General features: G+C 36.6%; 1 protein-coding gene across 7 annotated transcripts in view; it reads left to right on the top strand.

Annotated features, from left to right (window-relative positions):
- The first annotated feature begins 6 nt into the window (after nucleotides 1–6).
- Nucleotides 7–20746, top strand: part of CPLANE1 (ciliogenesis and planar polarity effector 1) — a 59038-nt gene continuing 38298 nt past the window's right edge. For 6 of the 7 annotated variants that reach the window (XM_039709876.1, XM_039709875.1, XM_039709874.1 and 3 more), the window contains exons 1-18: nucleotides 7–346; nucleotides 477–628; nucleotides 1422–1557; nucleotides 1742–1861; nucleotides 2665–2894; nucleotides 3236–3342; nucleotides 5095–5251; nucleotides 6012–6115; nucleotides 6254–6436; nucleotides 7800–8049; nucleotides 9050–9202; nucleotides 10529–11286; nucleotides 13502–13686; nucleotides 14562–14642; nucleotides 15492–15656; nucleotides 16384–16557; nucleotides 18849–19077; nucleotides 19310–19443. In XM_039709876.1, the coding sequence (XP_039565810.1) occupies nucleotides 548–628; nucleotides 1422–1557; nucleotides 1742–1861; nucleotides 2665–2894; nucleotides 3236–3342; nucleotides 5095–5251; nucleotides 6012–6115; nucleotides 6254–6436; nucleotides 7800–8049; nucleotides 9050–9202; nucleotides 10529–11286; nucleotides 13502–13686; nucleotides 14562–14642; nucleotides 15492–15656; nucleotides 16384–16557; nucleotides 18849–19077; nucleotides 19310–19443 (3247 nt within the window). In that variant the 5' untranslated portion in view covers nucleotides 7–346; nucleotides 477–547. The remainder of the gene's footprint in view (nucleotides 347–476; nucleotides 629–1421; nucleotides 1558–1741; nucleotides 1862–2664; nucleotides 2895–3235; nucleotides 3343–5094; nucleotides 5252–6011; nucleotides 6116–6253; nucleotides 6437–7799; nucleotides 8050–9049; nucleotides 9203–10528; nucleotides 11287–13501; nucleotides 13687–14561; nucleotides 14643–15491; nucleotides 15657–16383; nucleotides 16558–18848; nucleotides 19078–19309; nucleotides 19444–20746) is intronic. The other variant, XM_039709872.1, reaches the window with a different exon arrangement.

Raw genomic sequence — 20746 nt, 5'->3', positions numbered from 1 at the left:
GGGGCCGTCTCCGCCCTGAGCCAGGCACGGGCAGCGCGGGTTGCGGCGGGGAGGCTGTGCCGCTCCCCGCGCTCGGGTGCGCGGCTGGCCCCGCGCCAGGCCGGCGCCCCTGCCCCGGGGCTCCTGTCCCGCCGGACGAGGCTGCGGGGCGTTTTCCTCGTCTCTTGTGCATCTTTGGAGTTCATGACGATGTACTCGCGGCTTCACTCTCTCAGCTCCTTCTGAGCTAGCGTGACCCGCAACGCTGAGCAGCACATCGCCCGTGGGCTGCCCGGAGGAAAATACATCAAATATAAAAAAGATATTTAAAAGTATACAAAAAATTATCAAAAGTTTGGAAGTACGGGTAAGCATCAATTCTCTTTGTGTTCAGAAGGAAGCTGCTAGATGGTCAAGACTTTGCTTGTGAATTCCTCTCCTCTGCACCTACCCCCAGATAACAAAAACTTCTGGATTTTTTTTTTTTCTTTCTTCAGTTTCTCTAGAGATGTGTGAGAAAACCACTGTTTGCTTTTCTGTATAATGGTTACCTAGAGATTTAGTAAGAATGGAGATTAAGCTAGATGTTCTCATCTCTACGTGTATCAAGCAAAGAAAACCATGGCCCCGCATATCATGGGTTGGACAGGTAAGTGTAATAAACTCTTTGAGTTTTAATTGAATAATACTTTGCACTTCCATTTGCTTTAGGAAGGTTTAAAAACAACCTCAGGAAGTATTTTGAGTAACCTTCAGAGTTATGAAATAAATTATTTTTATCTTATTGATCTGAATCTGGAGATTTAGTTTCCCAGAGGAACATTGAAGAGCCTTTTTTTTTTCCCTACCTCAAAGATTCAGAAGAGCTTAGATGAGATTGTTGTTTGATGGGTATAGATTTTCACAACGTTTTTTACAATACATTGTGGGAAAAGTGAACGGTTCTTTTTTCCTCATTTTGTCCTGCATCTCTTGAAAGACACACTTTATTAGACTTCTTTCATAAAATCACACTAAATTTTTTTCTTCTAAGATTTGAATTTTAAGTAGGTAGCAGTTTAACACTGATTTTTTTTTTCTATTGAAGTCAGTGGCAATTATCTCACTAAATTAAACACTACAAGACAAGATAGCTAATGTCCAATTTTTGCATTTTTAGCAGGGAGTTTAGTAGAGGGACTTTGAAAAACTTTACTAATGACAGTTAAGATCAATTTGGTGTTTTGAAACCTGTGAATCAAATTCATCATCACTGTCAGTCCATGCTGGATATAATGTACTGTAAAGCAGATATGCCAGAGAATGAAATTAGTATGGCAATTGGTGCCTTATTGTACTTTTTAAAATTATTTTTTCCCTAACATTTTTCTCTGCATTATTCTGTATGCCTGTGTAGAAAACAGCATTTTGAAAAATTAAATACTTTTTCATTCTTTCAATAGGAAAAAGAGGCTGTTTTTCTTCTAGATGGTAAACATATAAATGAAATTAACTTGTCGTCAGGGAAGACAAAGAAGAAAATCCCTTCGCTGCAGTCATTGTTGAAAAATGTGGTTGTCTTAACAACATCAGGAAATGGTTAAGTATAATGTCTTACGTGCAATAAGCTCAGGCTATTTTATTTATATTTTAACAATGTGAAAAGGCAGGTATCTAAAGCATCTGCCAGTTCACTTAGAACTGTGGCTAAGATGGAAGAGAAGTAATTTGAAGTAACTTCACAGTAATATCCTTCAAAACTTCTCTCCCCCAACAAACACAGCTGCTTGGTTGGCAGGAATACTTACAACAGGAGAGCTGTTTCTTTGGAATAAAGATCAGGACTGCTTGAAAATTGTACCGGCAATCGAAGAGTCAAAAAAAGTAGTAGCAGGAGCGCAAGGTAGGTTTTTTCCAATTAATCCTGTGAAAAAATGGAATAAAGGGAAGGTTGTTTTCCTTTCTTTAAAAAGTTATTACCTGAGTAAAACTGTATTCTTACATTATTTTGCATTTGTATAATTTGTTTACTAGCTAAACTTTGGCAAATGTCATTTGAGTACAGGTTTTTCATTTAGTAATCCCTTGTAAATAGTTCATTTTCAGATACTGTAAGTGTATTTTTTAATGGTTAATTTTTTACTGTAAAAGGTTCCTGACTAGGTTATCAAGTAGGGCAGATGTACAGTTGATGTAAACAGTATATAGATAATTTGAAGCTTGTTCTCTAGGTGGGCTTTTATGGCAAATGCTAGCTGGAAAGAATAAAATACGGACATGTATTTGCAAACTTAAGTATGAAATATTTTTCTGTATTGGATAGCATCACTGATACCAGCTTCTAAAGTTAAGTGTTGCACAAGAAATTCTGTCATTTCAGGGAAGATCAGTAGTGTACCTAAGAGCTAAAATTAATCCATAATAGAGCACTTAGGCTGTCTCAGAAAAATCTCTAATGCTCAAGTATTGTGGGAATGATAATTCATAGGATGCATAGAAATAGATACCCTTCTGACTTTACTGCTGCCAGAGGTCTGCTATCAGTCATGAATCTGGAAATTAAAGATACTTAACATGACAGCTTGGATTTCTAGTTATAGATGAGAAGAGAAATTTATTTTCTCTCTTCTTGTTAATTCTGTGTCTAACAAAGGAATAGAAACTATCCTCGCACATTGTTGTGTTTGTTTGGTTTTGTTTCTCCAGAGTGTTTAATGAGGTTGTACTTGTATGTGTCTGGAGATGGCAGAAAGGTACTGTTAACTACTCCGACAGCAAGTGTCTTTTTGTGGGAGAGTACAGAACATGAAAATACAGCCTCTGGTAAAACCTGTCTTTCTGGGCGTTGGACACAAGTTTTAACTGATGAATCTGTTATATTGCCTTCTACTGAAGAAAAAGAAGTTGGAGTGGATGCTGCTTTCATACAAAATGAGGTAAAAAATAAACCCCAAAGCAATAATTTTATTTCTTAAATAAATTAGAGCCGCAAAAGCCGCAGTGAATTTTGAAAGCAATGTCTGCCTCTTTGGCATTTTGCATAGGCTTAATGTTTCGGTTCACGTTATATCTGATGACAACGTAAGAGCAGCCATACTGGATCAGATCAGAGTTTCTGGCCCACTTACATTCTTGCCAGCCTTTACATTTCTGAATGACAACGTGTTATGTAATCTGATTTGTAATAGCTGCTGATCTAAATATGTAGATAATGAAAGAGAAATTTGTGTGTGACAAGCCTTTTGGGGTTGTTTAGATCGTTGTTCTCTTTTTACAGGTACTAGGTGATTGCTGTTTGTGTTCTTTTGTATTTTACTCTGGTGACTGTTTGATGCTCACATTTTTGATTCTTCGATGGCATGAAAATACCTTTAAAAATGTTGGGTAAGTTTGAAGATATCTGAACTTACAGCAGCATTAGGAATATTTTAATTATTTTTTGGAGCTGGGATTCAGAGATGCAACTGAACACGTTTACATGGATGTTCCATTAACCTATGGTTATCAGAACCTATTTATGTTGACATGTGGATGTTTATAGTATGCCCTCTGTAATTTTAAAGCCATTCTCTCCATCCTTTATATGTCCCTTGTAGAATGTGTTTAATACAACAGCATTTATTTATATATTCCATACTTCATTATTAGCTTACACATAGATAATACTGGGAATATATATCATTCTGTGTGGGTAGCTATGTATGCCTGTTGGCACATGTGTTTTAGTTTCATTGTTTTTTGCATGATGATGATAGAGTGTACTTGTCTTGTTATATTGCTTGTATATCTTATATTTACTTATATTTGTTGTGCTGTGCAGCCATGAATGCCTTGACTGCCTCTTCCTCTTCATTATGTGGATTTGCATATTTTATTGGTTTTCTGTTGCCCTTTTCATTTCTTTTGCTTGGTGTGAAAGTGTGTGTGTGCATTTCTTTATCTGGATTGGGGCCAAGTATTGAAATAGTTATACTGATACAACCACTTGAAAATGCTATTGAGTAATAATCAGGAGCACATGCATACTCCATTCTTCTTCCTGGATGACACATATGTCTATGAGTTTAAATGGATATGCCCTCTGCAGGTGTTATTTTAATAACTTGCCAAAATTTTACTCTGCACATGATGTGGTACCACTATTTTAAATGGATATGCCCTCTGCAGGTGTTATTTTAATAACTTGCCAAATGTGTGGTACATGATGTGGTACCACTACTTTTGTTATATGATGTCCTTTTGATGCTTAATAATGACGTCCTACTTGACCTAATCTTCAGTTTATCAGTGGCATGGTAATTTCTTTCTGATACTGCATTAAAAATGAAATAGAGCATAATATACCCAGTGCAGAAATGCATATGTATGTGTGTAGCTAGCTAGCTATCCACACCATAGTAATTGCAGCCTAAAATTGTAACTACGTTTCTATTTTCTTATGCCAACTCATGCTTAGCTTCGTTGCTTGCTGTTATTTAATTAATTTTTGCACATGAAAGTTTTGGGGTTTTTCCCTGTCAGATAGGTATACTTTGAGACAGATTCTGTCTTGTGTTTTCTGTCATGTTTTGAATCTTCATAGTATCACAGAATGTTTTGGGTTGAAAGGGACCTGTAAAGGTCACATAGTCCAACCTCCCTGCCATGGGTAGGAACATCTTCCACTAGGTGTTACTGGAAGCATAATCCAACATATCATTGAAAACTTCCAGTGACTGGTCATCCTCAAATTTTTGTTCCGAACAACATACTGTTGATTTTCAAATTCTGAGTATTCCTGGGGTGGATGATGTTATAAGGTCTGGGGAAGCTGCTTCTGGTTAGAATGCAAGTGCCTCAATTATATGTCATTGATCTGTATATATTTGCATGTTCTAGACTTAAAAATCCCATAAAAATCCCATCCCATAAAAACTCCTGGTGATCAGACATAATTTTTGAACTTGTGTAAGTGCAAAATATTTTTTCATTTGTAAGGCATTTGAAGAAAAACAGGTGTTTTGGTTTTTGTTTTCTTTTTTACAAGCTCATGCTTTATATGATTTTGTCTAGCATGGTTTTTTACTGTATAGGAATAATACCATTCTGCAAAATGAAGTAACCGCTTGGTTTTTTTATCTTTTTGTTGGCATTCAGTTCTTTGCCATACCAGATCCAGTGGGTACAGCAGACTTGTTCTCTTGTTAATTTGGTTCCTCAGTGTGCGTCTGTAAAGTCAAGAGGAGCTCTGCTATGTGCATTTGCAAGAGATGGACTTCTGCTTGCAGTAGCTGTAAATCAAACTGATCCAAAGGTATGTATGACAGTGCATCATTTTAGCTAAGAGTTCAGTTTGAAGGAAGTGGTAACAAGGATTTAAAAACGGAGTTTTGGATGATTTCAGCACTCATAAGGGAACATGAAATTATATTTACATTGATATCCCTGGCTAAAAACTTTTACTACTACTCCTAATTGTTTATTTGTGGTGTTCAGTTAGAAGTTGGTATAAGATCCTGCCATTTCTATGCTCTAATAAAAAATAAATTAATTTCTGCATCATATCTGTAAAGATTCTAGATGATTCTCAGTAAAGCCTCAGCCTGACATGTTTTGGACTTTATGATGTTATTCCTATTAATAACTCAGAGGTCAAATTTTAATGTACTTTTTAATGGTAATGATAACAGGGAAAATGGACCCATTTTTTGATGTACCAGATTGGGATGGTGCAATCCTTCAAAGCTCCAGTTGTTAATTACCAGAAAGACTAAAGAAGAGTGATCTTATATTGAGTGATTTAGAAAAAAGTTACATTAAAAAAGTTACATTAAAAAGAATATTGAATTACATATTAAGTATATAATAGTCCTTAGTTCTATTTCAAGTGTAGAACGACATGTAGAATTCAATAAATGTTCCAGTAGTAATAAATAGTGAAATACAGTGTCATTTCTGTGTATAATGATGTTACCAGTCCACTAAATTTAATGCATAAGTTAGTAGTAGACTTTTTTTTACAATAATGGCATTTTGATACAAACATTTATGGTGTCTTAATTTTTTCTTTCTAGGCAACTCAGGTTTTGTTTCTGAACACCTTGAATTTTGTAACTGTTTCGGGTAGCCTGAAAGGTTGTAGTAGCAAGAGTAGCATGACCCCATCCAGGTTCATCAGGTCAGTAAATGATGCTGTTTCTGCTGCTGTGGATATTTTGGTTTTGTGTTATGGTTTATTTATTTATTTTATAACTATCCTCACCCTCTGATGCTGAAGTTTGACAGAGAAAAAATATTTTTTTACCTGCTCATTTAGATCTTACTGGGTTGGCGATATGAGCTGGACTCCTGATAGCCTTTTCTTGGCTTGCATGTTAAAACGTGGATGTTTGGTTTTATTGACATGTATGGGAGAATTGCTGACCTTAATTGCTTCTGGATGCTCTGTAGAATTTGGACCAGCACAGTTTATTCCATTTCATCCACTAATAACATACAGGTAAAAGGGTTTAAAAAGGTTTCTATGTTTCTGTATTCTAGTCTTACCTTACTTTCTATCATATTTGTTATAATTTTGCATAAATGTTATCTTTCAAATTCACTCTTTTGCTTTTCATGTGTCTTTCCAATATCTGTTTCTCATTCATAGTTCTCTTCTATTTCTTATAATGCATTTGTCGTGATGAAAATTGACATTGTGACAATGTAAGTATACATAAAATGATTTGTTTTCCTAAAAGTGCTTGAATTTATTAGTAATTAAAATTAGCATGTTTTTCTGATAAAAGAAGAAATTAAACTTGCAGAAGTACTAGAAGTGCAAGTTTATTTTAATCCAGTGCTATTTCTCTGCTCATTGCTTAATTTTGCATATAGAACCTGATGTAAGGTATTGTAAATAACATATCTGCATGGACAGAAAGTAATTGGTCTTCAAAATGTTATTTTGGGATTCTCCAGGTCTAGGTTCTGAGATTATGCTGCTGGGTGCATGAGAGAGTAGAAGGATCTTTGATAACACATTTCAGCATAAAGTGAAAGTAACGCAGTCTAAATGGAGAAAACAAAATAGAGTCTAAACATTTTTTTTAAAAAATCTTATTAACTTTGCATGCCTTAAACCAAATAGTGTGTAAATATAACAACTTGTGAAGACATTCAAAGCAGTATATTACCTTCTTACACTATCTGGTTGAAAAATCAGATACTAAAATATATTAAAATACATGAACTATGATGATATATTGAATGTATGCAGCCACTTTTTTTAAATAAATCTAAACAGTGTGCTATGTGGCTAATATTAGAATACATGTATTATGCAGTTTTCTGAAACCCAGTAAGGAGAGATTTCTGTATAAGAAAAACCATTTTGAAAGAGAAGATGTGTGTGTTTATAAAATTTTTCTAGTGAATATCTGATCTGATGCTGAAATTGTAAGGTTCAGATTTTTGAGGGGTTCTTTTCTTTCATATATTACTTTCTTAGCCTAGCCCTTCAAATTTCATCTTCAAGCATTTGTCATACCAAATACTAGCTAGATAAGAAAGTGTGATATAGAAATTTAGACTCTAATTATGAAAAAATACAATTATTACTAATGAAATAATAAGTGGATATTGAAAGCTGGTTTTAATTTATTTAAATTAAAAGAAGTTGCAGTTTTAGTAAAATATTGGCATCTTGCAAGCATAGTTTTATCCAGGGTGCTCATCCTGCAAAAGGGTAGACACTTCTCTAGGATTCTGAAGGGATTTATTTGGATACTAGATTGCATGGTATTAGATGTTCTGAAATTATTCTGTTCATGGTTGTTGCATATGATAGTTGCTTCTTAATTTTTGATGTATTTTGATTTTAGACAGCACCACTCTTGTTGTCGAGATTCCAGCCAGTCTCTTGGTTCTTCAGATTCTGAACGTGACCTCCTGAGACAGAGATTCTCTGTTGCTTCACATCCAAGATTACCCTACCTCATTGTCTCTGATGGATACATGATAACACTACTAAGATTTCCTAACAACTTTTCACCGTCAGGGTTTATGAGATCCCTTTTGCTTGATTCAGCCCAACAGCTTGAAAACATCCGTCAGAATTTGCTGAACTCCAGGGTAGGGTTATGAAATATTTTATAGGTTTTTAAGTGAAAAATTTCAGGTGCATGAAAAAGTGTAAATTGAAGACCAAGTACCTTTGAATTATAAAGTTGTTTAAGTAACCACATTGATCTGCAAAGCAATAGATACAGATTTCCTGAAATTTTATTCTTTTGATGTCTGGGTGATATTTCAGGAAAATTTATAGTAGGACAGTCTGAGCTGTCACTATATTATTTTTCTGGAACTGTAAAAGAAACAGGGACTTCCCTATCTGTAGAGTTGATATGGGATGTTGACAGGTGTTATGCTGCTCTTGTCAACTTTCAGAGTAATGGAGAAAGAACTCTGGAAATCCTCTATAACTTAGTCCCTATGGTAGTGCATGCATTTGTCCACTAGGTCTTTAGTCAAGGGTGGCAATTAAAGCTTAGTTAAAGCATTTCTGTTTCATTTTGTGTTACTTCTGAATTGAGCTATGTCTGGGAGAAGGGAAGCCAGGTCCCTTCCTTCCCTTGAATGAAGAGGTCCTGCAACTGTTGCTGACCACGTAAGGTATAACAGATACTTAGTTCAGAATATTTGCTTTTCTGATAAAATGCAGCTTTTCTTCTAATTAAATTTCTATTCTGATTTTTGGAGAAGTGAGCTATCATGCTATTCCTGCATAAGCTAGAGTAGTGAGTAAGGATTTGAGGATTTAAAGAGATATGATACTAGTAAAAATGCTGTAAAACCCTACATACAGGCAAATTTTTAGGGCTTTTTCAGGCATCAAGAAAGCAGATTCTTTCAGTATGAAATAAACTAAAGCTGTCTGGTGTGAGAGAATTCTGCTTCCCCAAAGCATGGTCAAATGGTAGTTTGTTTCTGTGCAACAGATGCTTGCTGTCCTATTCTCCCTGGGACTTCTGGAACTGAAGCTGTTTACAACAGTAACCGATTTCCTTGGCTTATTTAGAAACTGTATGTCTTACTAGCAACTGATGTTTTCTGTTATTGTTGTTTCTTTCAGTGTAAAGGGAGATCTCGGTACTTACGATCACTGTTGTCTTTAAAAGCCAGTCTTTTAAAACAAGTTCAAAATCAAAGTTCTATCTTTTCTACCATTCCGAGATTCCTGGAGGAAGACACAACAGAAATGAACGAGAAAACCATGGATTTACTGGTACTTAATAGCATTTTCCCATTTACTGTGAAATTATGTATGTTTAAGGTGTTCTACATGGAAATAACTGTGGGGGTTTTAAAAAAAATAACAATAGGTTTATTTATCCTAACTAGTGTTTTTAAAATCATTCAGTATTCTCATTTTCTTTATACACATGAGGAATATGCTTATTTTCTCAAACTGGTACTTGTCTTTTAGTTTTAAGCAAGTTATTTCTTTCAGCATTTCTTTCAATTGACTTTTTGAAGAGTATCTGACAATATACATGTCTATCAGTTTGTGGTGTTTCAATACATAGAATGGTTTGTGTTGGAAGAGACCTTAAGGATCATCCAGTTCCAACCCCCTGCCAGAGTCAGGAGCACCTTTCATTAGACCAGACTGCTCAAAGCCCCATCCAGCCTTGTCTTGGACATTTCATGCATAGGGCAGACACTGTTTCTCTGGCCAACCCATTCCAGAGTCTCAGCACTTTCACAGTAAAGAATTTCTGCCTAATATCTAAGCCTGCCTTCTCTCAGTTTAAAATCAATGTCCCTTGTCCTATCACTATGTGTCCATGTCAAAAGTCTCCTTCTCTCTTGTCGCCTCCTTTATGTAATGAAAGGTGCTATAAGGTCTCCCAAGAAACCTAATGCTTTAGCTTCACTTTATAGTAAATGCTGTAAATGCTAATGTAACATTAGCTATTAGCTATTAATTATTATTAGCTACTAGCTATTAGCTAGTAAATGCTAATGTAACATTAGCTATTAGATGTACTGGGGCTGTAGACTATCTTAATAACAGTCTTATTCTTAATAAATATGGTACTTATCTTTATCCTGAGTTTTAGAGGATTCTTGAATCAGTTCCAAAATCTGTATTGTCTTTTGGAAGAGTGGCCCTGTGATCATAGTTACTGAACAGCCTTTCTCAGCTTCATTTCGTGCTTTTGAGTTTTGGTTTGTTCTTTGAAGCTTATGAGCTTTTGTTGAATGACTTTTATATCTTACAGGTATCTGGCAAAATCTCTGTCTTGTACTCTAGGTTTAATGAAGGACGGAGTTTCCCTTTCTGGTATAAAATCTGCTGCTGTGTTGGCAGTGTAATTTTGTTAGGTAATTTAATTTGTCTGCCCAGCTGTTCTGCAAGTAACATTTCATTTGAGATTGAGGTGAAACTGCAGTTTATTAAATGTACTAGCATTTAAGCAAGGTAATTAAGCATAAAAACTTCATTTATGAGACTGACTAAATGGTGATTCTTTGCAGTCTGTGCGTGCTCTCTCTCTCTCTCAGTAAACTTGAATTAAACTGTTGATTTTTCGCTTGTCTGATTTAGGATCTTGAAGAAGAATCAGACAATGAAAAGCAGTTTTACAATAGCCCTTCCAGCTTCTATAACCAAAGAATCTATTCATCTGTTGATAAAGCTGATGAAGGCTGCTTAGAATTCGCATCAATGTTTGATACCATCCATGCAGAAGATGATATTGAAGAGAAGGATAAATCGTCATTGGAACTATATTCCATTCAGAAAAACCTCCTTGGTGCATGGCAGATAGGGATTTCAAAAAATATGGAAGAGAAAGATGCATTACTGAATTACACAGTGAACTGCATTATCCATTTTTTCAGCATTGTTCAGTTTGTGAAATGTACTTTGCTAAACCAGGATGCATTTTTAAACAAGTCTGTGAAGACTACTCAGTGGATGCATTTTGTCCTGAAATATTTTCATCAGTGTTTGACTGTCTTGTACTGGCATTCAAGACCAAGTGTGACTGGGCATGTGGCAAAGCTGACATTAGAAACATTAAAACTGATGTTTATACAGCAACAAGATCAGTTGTTCTCAAAAAACCTTTTGGCATGCTTCTGTCTTTTGAAAATGGTTTCTCACACCCTAAGCAGAGTATGTGTACTACAGTATGAGAATTTTTTTGCCTCTCCTGACAGTAATACTCTTGTGGAACTTGACTCTCTCATGGTGCCTGTTTTCTTAATTCTTGATGAGAATACTACTCAGCAGTTCAGCTCTCTGAAGTCTCTGCTTAGAGAATGTCCTCAAGTAAACCATGATGCAAAAACAGAAAAAAGGTATGAATAAGCTTTGCATGGGGAAAAATATACAGCAAAACCTGGTGATCAGGCCCAGTGATCACAGGTTTATGAAAGGCAGATCCTGCGTGACCAGCCTGGTCTTCTGTGACAGGTGACCTACTTGATGGATGGGGGAAGAGCTGTGGATCTTGTGGATATTGTCTACCTGTAAAACCTTTGGCATAAGCTCCCACAATTTTCTTCTGGAGAAATAGGCTGCTCATGGCTTGGATAAAAACACTCTTTGCTGGGTTAAAATGAATTAATGGTTGATGGCTGGGCCTAGGAAGCGGTGGTGAATGGAATTACATCCAGCTGCTGCCTGTTGCTGTGGTGTTCCCAAAAGCTCAGTATTTGGGACAGCCCTGATTAATATCTTTATCAATGGTCGGGGTGAGAGGATTGAGAGCACCTTCAGTCAGTTCACAAATAACACTCAGCTGGGTGGGAGTGTTGATCTGCGGGGGGGCGGAAAGGCTCTGCAGAAGAATCTGGTCTGGCTGCATTTATAGTGTAAAGCTAATGGTGTGAGGTTCAACAAGGCTCAGTACCAGGTCCTGCCCTTGGGTCTCAACAACCTTGTATAGCACCACACTCTGGGGTAGAGTAGCTGGAATGCTGCCCAGCAGAAAAGGACCTGGGGACATACGTTGACAGCAGCTGGACATGAGCAGGTGTGTGCCCAGATGGCTGAAAAAGGCCAATGGAATCCTGGCAGCAGGACCAGAGAAGTGACAGTTGTTCTGTACCTGGCACTGGTGAGGCAGCACATCAAGTCCTGTGCCCAGCCCTAGGTCCCCCAGTGTCTGAAAGGGTTGTCAAGCATTGGACCAAGCTGCCTGGGAAAGTGGGCTGACTCTCCATTCCTGTAGCTGTTTAAAAGATGTGTAGCTGTGGTGTTTAGGGACATGGTTTAGAAGTGGGATTGGTGATGTTAATGGTTGGAGACAATGATCCTAAGGGTGTTTTCCAGTCTAAGTGGTTTTATATGATAGAACGCAAATTGTATGAATTAAACTGTAATGAAATATCCTTTTGGTTTTTTTGCCACCTTTTACTCCATGGAAAGGCATGATAAACAAAGCATACAGATTAAGGCTCAGACCTATGTTTGAATATAATTTGGTTATGGTGACTAAACTATAACTGCAAATCAGTTTGGAAATAATGGATGGGTTGACAGCTGACAGCAGGATTGGTAGTGCAGCATCAATCCAGATACTGAAATCTAGATGCTTTAAATTTCTGTTTCTTGTGCATTTCAGTCTTTCCTAGTTGCAGAGTATATGGAGCAAGAGTGCTCATATGCAGTATGTCAGGGATGTCAATTTAGTCAGCAAAGTTTTTATTCATTATGGATGTGGTGTCTCAGAGCAATAAGAAAAACCCATTTGTGGAAACTAATTTACTTAAAATGTCAGAGCTATTTATTCCACACACATAAACTTGACTGAAGTGTGCTGTCCAACTTTTGGGAAAGTATACTGTTGCCACTATTTCTAAGTGAAGAAAAGGTATTTCTTCAATAATCCTTAAATATAGTACTATGTTCACTGCAAATCTGATATGCAACTTTCAGTTGTCTCAGAGAAGATAATCCATATTTTTGATTAATAGTGCTTCAGGTGCTGGGCACTGTGCATATGACTGACCCTGTGTTAATTATGAACCCAGCAGTACTTCAAGATACAGATGTGTTTCAGTACTGTGCAAGCTTTTTCAAGTCTTTAGCAACACGTATTTGCTTGTATTGTAAAACTAACTGTGTCTGAGCTAGTACATCTAATAGGACTGTGCTAGGGCTAGGCGACAAGGACTTGTCAGCCCAAAACCATACTCTTGCACTCTTGTTTTCTTGTCTTTGCTTTTCTGTGTTATGCTTAGGTTTTTCAATCAGTCTTGTTTATAAAGATACTAATACCTGTTCTGAGAATTCTTTGAGACTATTTCATTTCCCCATTGTTTAGTTAGCAAGGGGATGTTTAGGTTCTTAAAGTAGATTGCTGTGCTTAAGAAAATTGAGAACAATGTTTGTTAGTCAGAAATGAGGCAAAAAAGTACTTCATTTTTTCCCCTCACCCAAGTCAAGAAAGTAGTTGATACAACTTATTTTTCAGGTGCATAATGCAAAATAAAAGAACATAAGAAATTGATGTAGGCAACTTCATTAATTCTTGCTTAATTTCGTAATATTGTACTTCTTGAATTACAGGTTGACTGTACTATGGCAACTGTTGTATAAGAAAGTGGTTTGGTATCAGATGCAGCTAAAAAGAAAAGTGAGCAAGAGTGCAGAAGAGGTTTCTGTTGTCTCATTGCTTTTAAGTCATATACAAGCAACCATCCAGTCTTCAGGAGTGACATTAGAACAACATCTGAAGATTAATTCTGTGTCTGGTTAGTAAAAATGTTAATTGAAAATTAGATTAATTAGATCCAACTTACAAACAGTAACTGACTACCAGATTTTTCTGAAAAGTGAACGTTGGGACTTCTCTTAAAATTCCTGTCATAATTCTGTCTTAAATAGTTAGTGTGCTGGTATGTCTATAGATTGCATTATAATCTTTAGAGTTTGTTAAGCTGAATAAAAAGACTTAATTGACTTCAGTTTGCTTTGAGCCATGTCCTGAAGAATCTGAATGGAAGATTATAATTCTGAACTCCTGTGTTGTTTCTTCCGAAATAAATGGACATCACAGTGTGTCTCTTAACTGGATTTCTGTGTAGAAAGATTGTTCACTCTGTGTGGTCATTGTGGGTATGAGCATTTTGTAATCACAAATGTAGTCAGCTTGATTTAAGCATCTAAATTAGTGTAAGCTAAGATACTTGGTAATCTAGCATATTTCTTTTCCTAACAGTATAAAATTGTAGCCTAATTTCTTACACTTTGCTGTTCTGTGTTCGACCGTTTGAATTCTACACTGCTAAGCCCATTTATGTCTCCTTTTACAATTCTGTTTCCTTGCCATGTTCTTGATCTCTCTCCCTTAAAAGACAATTCTAACTTCTCTTCCTATAGCACTCCATACAATATATAAGCTCCTCCTGGATGAGAGCTCATACATTATGTGTCCTGGCAAGGAGTGTTCAAAGTCATCTTCTCTCTCAGATGCTCCAAACTTAGACTTAATTATGAGAATAGAAGTTTACTGGGGGCTCACATATTTTGTTCTGCTTTCAGTAAATCTCTGATGCTGAAATAAGAGCATATGTATTTGTAAATGTAAAAGTAGAGTTTTTAATTTGTTAATATGTGACTTTTACAGGTGAGGAGAAGTTCCTTTTAGGCTCATACAGAGAATCTGTGGACATTTGGAAAAGATCTCTTTGTGAACTCAAGACAAATGGTAAGGGATAAAATCTTTGAGAGTGGAGGGAGTGAGTTGTATAATCATTTTACATCTGTGACTCTGTTTGCCCTTCAGAAAGAGGGGGTGAGATGAGTAAAGGATGCATATTTGAAATTAAGATAGGATGAATAGACACCAGTCAAAACTTAAATCTGGTTGCTCTCTGAGAGAATTCTGTACATTTCTATTTTAATATCAGAGCTTTCTTGTGATTATGAAGTACTTGGTACAGGGAGCCTCTAGATAAATTTGTGAGCAAGAAAGAGACAAAGAAAAACAGATGAAGAAAAATCAATTCCTTTAGTAGTTGTAAAATTAAAAGAATTAGTGTTTGGAGAGTAACAAAATAAAACTTGTGTCAGGAGTTTTTGTAAGAGTTGATTTAAAAGAGATATACCAGAGTTTCTTTTCCAGGCATCCAAGAAAATTTTCTGCTGGTTATTAGAATAAACAATACTTCATAGAGGAAAAAAATTCAGAATATTGGAGGCTTGGTGGATGTCTAAGCAACTCTACTGTGGTTCAGGCATTCTTTCTTTGAAGGCTAGACTTCCTTACGTTCTCCTTTGTTTGTCTGTGTCTTAACAGTTATTCATAGTATTGTTTTGAAAACTGCCATATCTCTAGAAATGAAAATGTTGCGGATGCGCATTAACTTACTAGGGACTTAGAGGCTGTATGGCAGGATCATATCCTAAAGTAGCTGCTCCTGATTCCTACTCCTCAAAGTGTATTGTTTATGTAGATGTGTTTCTGGAGAGAAAATAAATAGTACTTTCACTTTCTTTTTGTGTTTATTGTTTCTCTTCCACTTGGACTTGTACCTTTTTTAATTTTTTAATGCAGGAGGAAAAAGAGCATGTTTTCTTCAGCGTAGATACTATCTTGCAATATTGTTTTGTCACCTGTATCAATATAACATGTGTGAAGCTCAGGGACTCTGTGATCATCTGGTAAGAGAGATTCTAAGGCGATCACAGCTCTCCACAAGTCAGATGGAAGAATTTTCTGGTATGTTTACTTTGCCTAAAAGTGTGACAATGTATGTTGACAATGTTTGAAGAACCTAGTGTCTAATTTCTGTGCCCTCACATGCACATGTGGCATCTTTTGAAGCTTTTCAATTTACTCTGTTTTCAGTGACTTTCTCTGATCCTCAGATCACATTTCAGCTGCACTTGTTGGACTGTGTGTTTAGACAACTCTCATTATTTACTCGTTACCTGCTAAATATTTTTTTACTCAAATCCTCTCAAAGAAGGACTTTGAATAAGAAAAATAAGGGGGAAATAATGTGATTTGATTTTATAGTAATTTATCATTTTATGATTCAACATGAAAAAACAGCCAATTCTAGTTTGGTTACCAGTCCTAATTTGACAGTAGGATGTTTTTGCAGATACTTGTAATTTATTTTTTTTTTAAACAAAGTCTGAATCTAAGTGAAATCTGAATTTCCAAGTGTGAAGAAGTGGTTTTTTTGACTCAATGCAGGTCTAAATTTAGATGCTAAAAGTTCATCTCATTAAAAACCTAGTAGAAAAGCCTTCTATTGTTAGTATAATGTGTAATTAGTATAAAAGATTAAGCTCTGTAAGTTCTGAAAGCTTGTCAAGAAATTATGTAAGTTTGCTTGTTTTTAAAAAAAATGTTTTATAACCTGTGATTAAATAATTTTAGCATTCAAATTTAAAATAATTTTTATTATAATGTTTTAATTTTATTTTTCTTTTTTTAGATATCAAGTATTTTCAGCATGAACTATGGATGGTAACCAGCATTCATACTGACACTGCCATGGCTGTGATTCGATCCATGGCACGATTCATGGCTGCTTATTTCACAAAGCAGCTGCTCTACATCTTTCCTCCCCACAATGTTGACATCCTTCATCCACTGCACATCAAACAAGGTATTTCCTGTATAAGCTGTTCTAGTTGCTTAAATCTCACAATTTTTTTCACACGTATCAGTGATATCAGTTATGCTTTAACTTGATGATCAGGTTAGCTTTTCAGTGGAGTAGGAGACAGAAAAAAAACATGAGGATGTCACAAAAAAAAGTGTGGCTGATACAATTTTTGTTCCAACAGGTAGGATCACTTAGTTTGGAAGATACCTGTAAGATCATTATCATTGTGTCCAGCCATTAACATTGCCAAGCCCACCATTAACCATGTCCCTAAACACCGCAGCATCACATCTTTAAAACACCTGTAGGAATAGAGACTCAACCCACCTTTCTGGGCAGCCAGGTCCAATGCTTGACAACCCTTGTAGAGAAGCAGTTTTTCCTGATATCCAGTATCAATCTCCCCTGGCATAAATTGAAGCCATTTCCTCTTCTGTCACTTGGCACTTGGGAGAAAAGATGGATCCTGTTTGTCCTGTATGTATCTTGTGATGGCTCTCAAGATGATCCATGACTTTCCTCTGCATCACAGTCAGGCTGACAGGTCTGTAGTTGTCCACACCCTTCTTCCAGCTCTTCCTGTCGATGAGTGTCCCTTTTACCAGCCTCTGGTCAGCCTCTGGAACCTCCCTGGTGAGCCAGGACTGTGGGTAATGATGGAAGCTGTCTGAGTATTTCCTCCAGCTCCCTCAGTACCCTTTGGTGGATCCCATCCAGCCCAACAGAATTGTTAAGTGGTGTGGTTGCTGACTATTTTCCCTTGGACTGGGGTCTTAATTCTGTTCACCGTCCCTGTCTTCTAGCTCAGAAGACTTGTTACTCACAAAACTGGTTTTACTATTAAAGAATGAGGAAGGGAAGGCATTAAGTACCTCAGCTTTTTTATCATCCTTTGTCACAATTCTGCCTAAAGATCTGGCTCTGACTGACTTTGATCCTCCCAAAAGTGGAATAACAGCAGTGCTGAAGAAGTACTTCAGTCTGTGATCTGGTGTGACCCCAGCTGAAAAGCCAGAGGAAGGCATGTTTTGCTTATCTTACAGTCAAAGTCTTGGAATCCAAATCCAAATGCTTCAGACACCATCTTGTCAAAGCAAATAGGAGTACCAAGTTGCTTGGCATTGAATCCAGTAGTACTTATTTGTTTAAGTCCTGCCTCTCAGCATTTTTCTGAGTATTACTATTTATCACGAGTGGTTTCAGAGGGATTCCATTTAAAGATTTCCTTTGTTAGGAAATTTTTATTTTCAGACCTACTTTTTCATATCTTTGTGAGAATAAAGGAAGTATTGTTTGGAAGTATTTTAAGTACTCTACCAGTAAGTTAATATTATAATGCCACGTATTTTTTTACAATATTAACTTATTTTGACTGATTAGGTTTTCTGTAGTGCATTTGAATACATTGAGTATTTTTAATGCTTCTGTACTACAGCATGCCCTGGTATCTACTTCTTTCTTCGTGGCCTCTTGAATGCTTTATTTGGACAGCTTTCATGATAAAACCTACAAAATAAAACCTTGATTTTAATACTTGATTAGGCAAAGATCAATGTACATGGTGAGACAGTTGGGGTAAAATTACGTTGTGCAAGCTGGATTAGTTTGAATATCTCCTCAGTAATGCCACTGTCAGAGCAAAACAGAAGTTGTGAGAGAAGCAAATAGTTCCTTAGGATTCATGTTGATCAGCACCTCTCCAGGAGAATGAGGAAGCAAAACTTAGAAAAACAAGTCCAAATCTGAACAAAAAAGGAGATAGTAAATTTGTCTCAAGTTTGTATCTACATACTGTCCTAAAATCAGAGAATCACAGAATATTATGTACTGTTCTTTCTCAAAAATGCATTTTAACATTCTGTATTCTGCAAGAAGCAGAATGTGTACAAACAATATGGGTACACCAGGAAAACGCTAGGAATTTCCATTTATCTCATGTGTATCCTCTGGTATATCCTACAAATATGAAGAATATTTGTAAGTGATCCATCAGTGTGATTAAGTCTTTAAGACAAAAAAACCAAAAACACAGATTTTGCACTTGATTTCCTATCCAACATTATTGAGCAGGAAAATAGCTTATTTTGAACACACTCTTATACCATTGCATGAGCTGCATCTGCTGCTGCAGATGCACTTCCACAGTATACCTCTAATAAAAGTATATTAATAATAAAAGAACTTGTACACTGTAACTAATCCACAAGCAATGTGAGCAAATGAATTCCAGATAATTCATGTGATAGCATGAGGATTTATGTAAACTTTAATATGTGCATTTCATTTCACAGATTTACCTCCTCGTGTCATTCCACTGCAACACTGTTTGGTTACCAGAGCTGTCAGGGACCAGAAGCTTTCATCTGTGTGGACAGCTGAATATGCTCTTGATTTGTTCTTTATTGGTGGACTTATTCCAGAGGCTGTGTGGTTAGCACACACACTTGGGGACTGGAAGCTGTCTGTGTCAATTGGTCTGGCCTACCAGCTGTATTGTCAGAACTCTGAGGAGCTCTCAAGGTAAACTTGCAATTGGAATTAGTATACTATTTTTTGTTACATAGTTATTTCCATGAAGTTTATTGGGACAAACCGTATATATTGCCTCAGAAGTTCTTATTACCAGACTCCTACGAGTCTTAAGGTGTTGTGATTAGTTATTTTGGCATAGCTATTAGTTTAACAGACCTTCATTGGATTATGTATGGATATTACTTTGTTATTCATGAGCAGTTTCTTGTTATACTTTCAGAATGAAAAAACCAGAGTGTCACCTGCCATTAAGCTTATTACCAATGCAGACTTTTCAGGAAAAGTTACAGTCTTTGTTAGGACAGCCAGTAACTTCTGAAACATCAGGACATATTAAATACAAGAAGTTCACAGGTACTTAAAATGAAAAATAATTGTGGTTATTTTTAATGTTATTTGACTGCATATACAGTGTTATACACTGTCTGAAAAAGAAACAATTTCTTTGTCTTCTCCAGTGTGTGTATTACTGTTATAATATATTCAAGCACTTTAATTTCACGAGGGTCTGTGTTTTGGCTTTGATCATTCCAGAAATGAAATAAATTATCAATCCTGTCTTCTCATTGTATTATCCAAACATTTGTTTGACCATATTTGATATTAACTTATTTGAAAGAAAACTGAATCTTCGTTACAGCAAACAAACAAAAAATTTTATATGTTAATAGGTATGGGAAATATAATCAAAATTGAAATCGGCTATAAGCAGTTTAGTTTTGCTTTTTCCTTTCTGATAAAGTGGATGAGATCCAGCAGCTAGCAAGGCTAAGAGTGTATTCCCAGTAGGCACATACACAGTACCTACATAGGAATGGCCACACACAAACACCTACTCACCACTCACACAGGCAGCACCAACAGCCCTATCACCTTTTCCTCTCCTGTTGGTCAGGGTTAAGATTGGCATACAGGTACCTGTTTGTACAGTGTGTGTCATTCCAGTAGCTAGGTCAGTGGCAAGACCATTAGCTGAGTAGGTGGCCAGCTGACCCAGTTGCTGAGTGTCACAGGTAGCTCATGTCTGTGTCTGTAAGCTCTCAAAGCCCCAGAGAACTGACAACACCCACTCACAAACACCCTCTTCCCCCACACACATACACTGTCCATGCCCCCCCACAGCAGTTGGCCTGGAGCAGTATACAGGATACAGCAGGGAGTTGGTCTGGGCTCCTCAGCCTGTCCAAGTGCCTGACATTTAAGGACACACACAAACCAATGTACACACTGTATTTCTGGCGTGTGGTCATGGCTCCCTTGGTCTCCACTTGTCTTGCCCTTAGAGACATGAAGACACACAAGCAGGTCTCTCATCTGGCTTGTCTCTGGCTCTTGGCCAGGTCTTCACTGGAGCCTGCAGATACTGTGAGCTCCTAACTTAATACTTAACTGCTGAAATTCCCGCTGTTAGCTGGGTCAACCTGACCTTATTTATATTCTACAGAAAGTTTACTGGCACAATCTCTATATTTTATTATCTTTTTGTCTGAAAGCATTTCAAGTTCTTGTCAGTAAGTGGACAAGAGTGTTATGCCCGGCAAATGCCTGGCTAAAAAGTTCCATTGCTCTACCTAGAAAGGCAATAGGCGTCATGGTAACGGGGAAAAACTTAAAATTAATGATTCAATACTAGTTTTTAATGCATGGGATCTTAATC

Source organism: Passer montanus, unplaced genomic scaffold (genome assembly GCF_014805655.1).
Source record: "Passer montanus isolate IOZ18808 unplaced genomic scaffold, ASM1480565v1 scaffold22, whole genome shotgun sequence".
Classification (NCBI taxonomy): Eukaryota; Metazoa; Chordata; class Aves; order Passeriformes; family Passeridae; genus Passer; species Passer montanus.
This window is presented reverse-complemented; position numbering and strand designations above follow the sequence as displayed.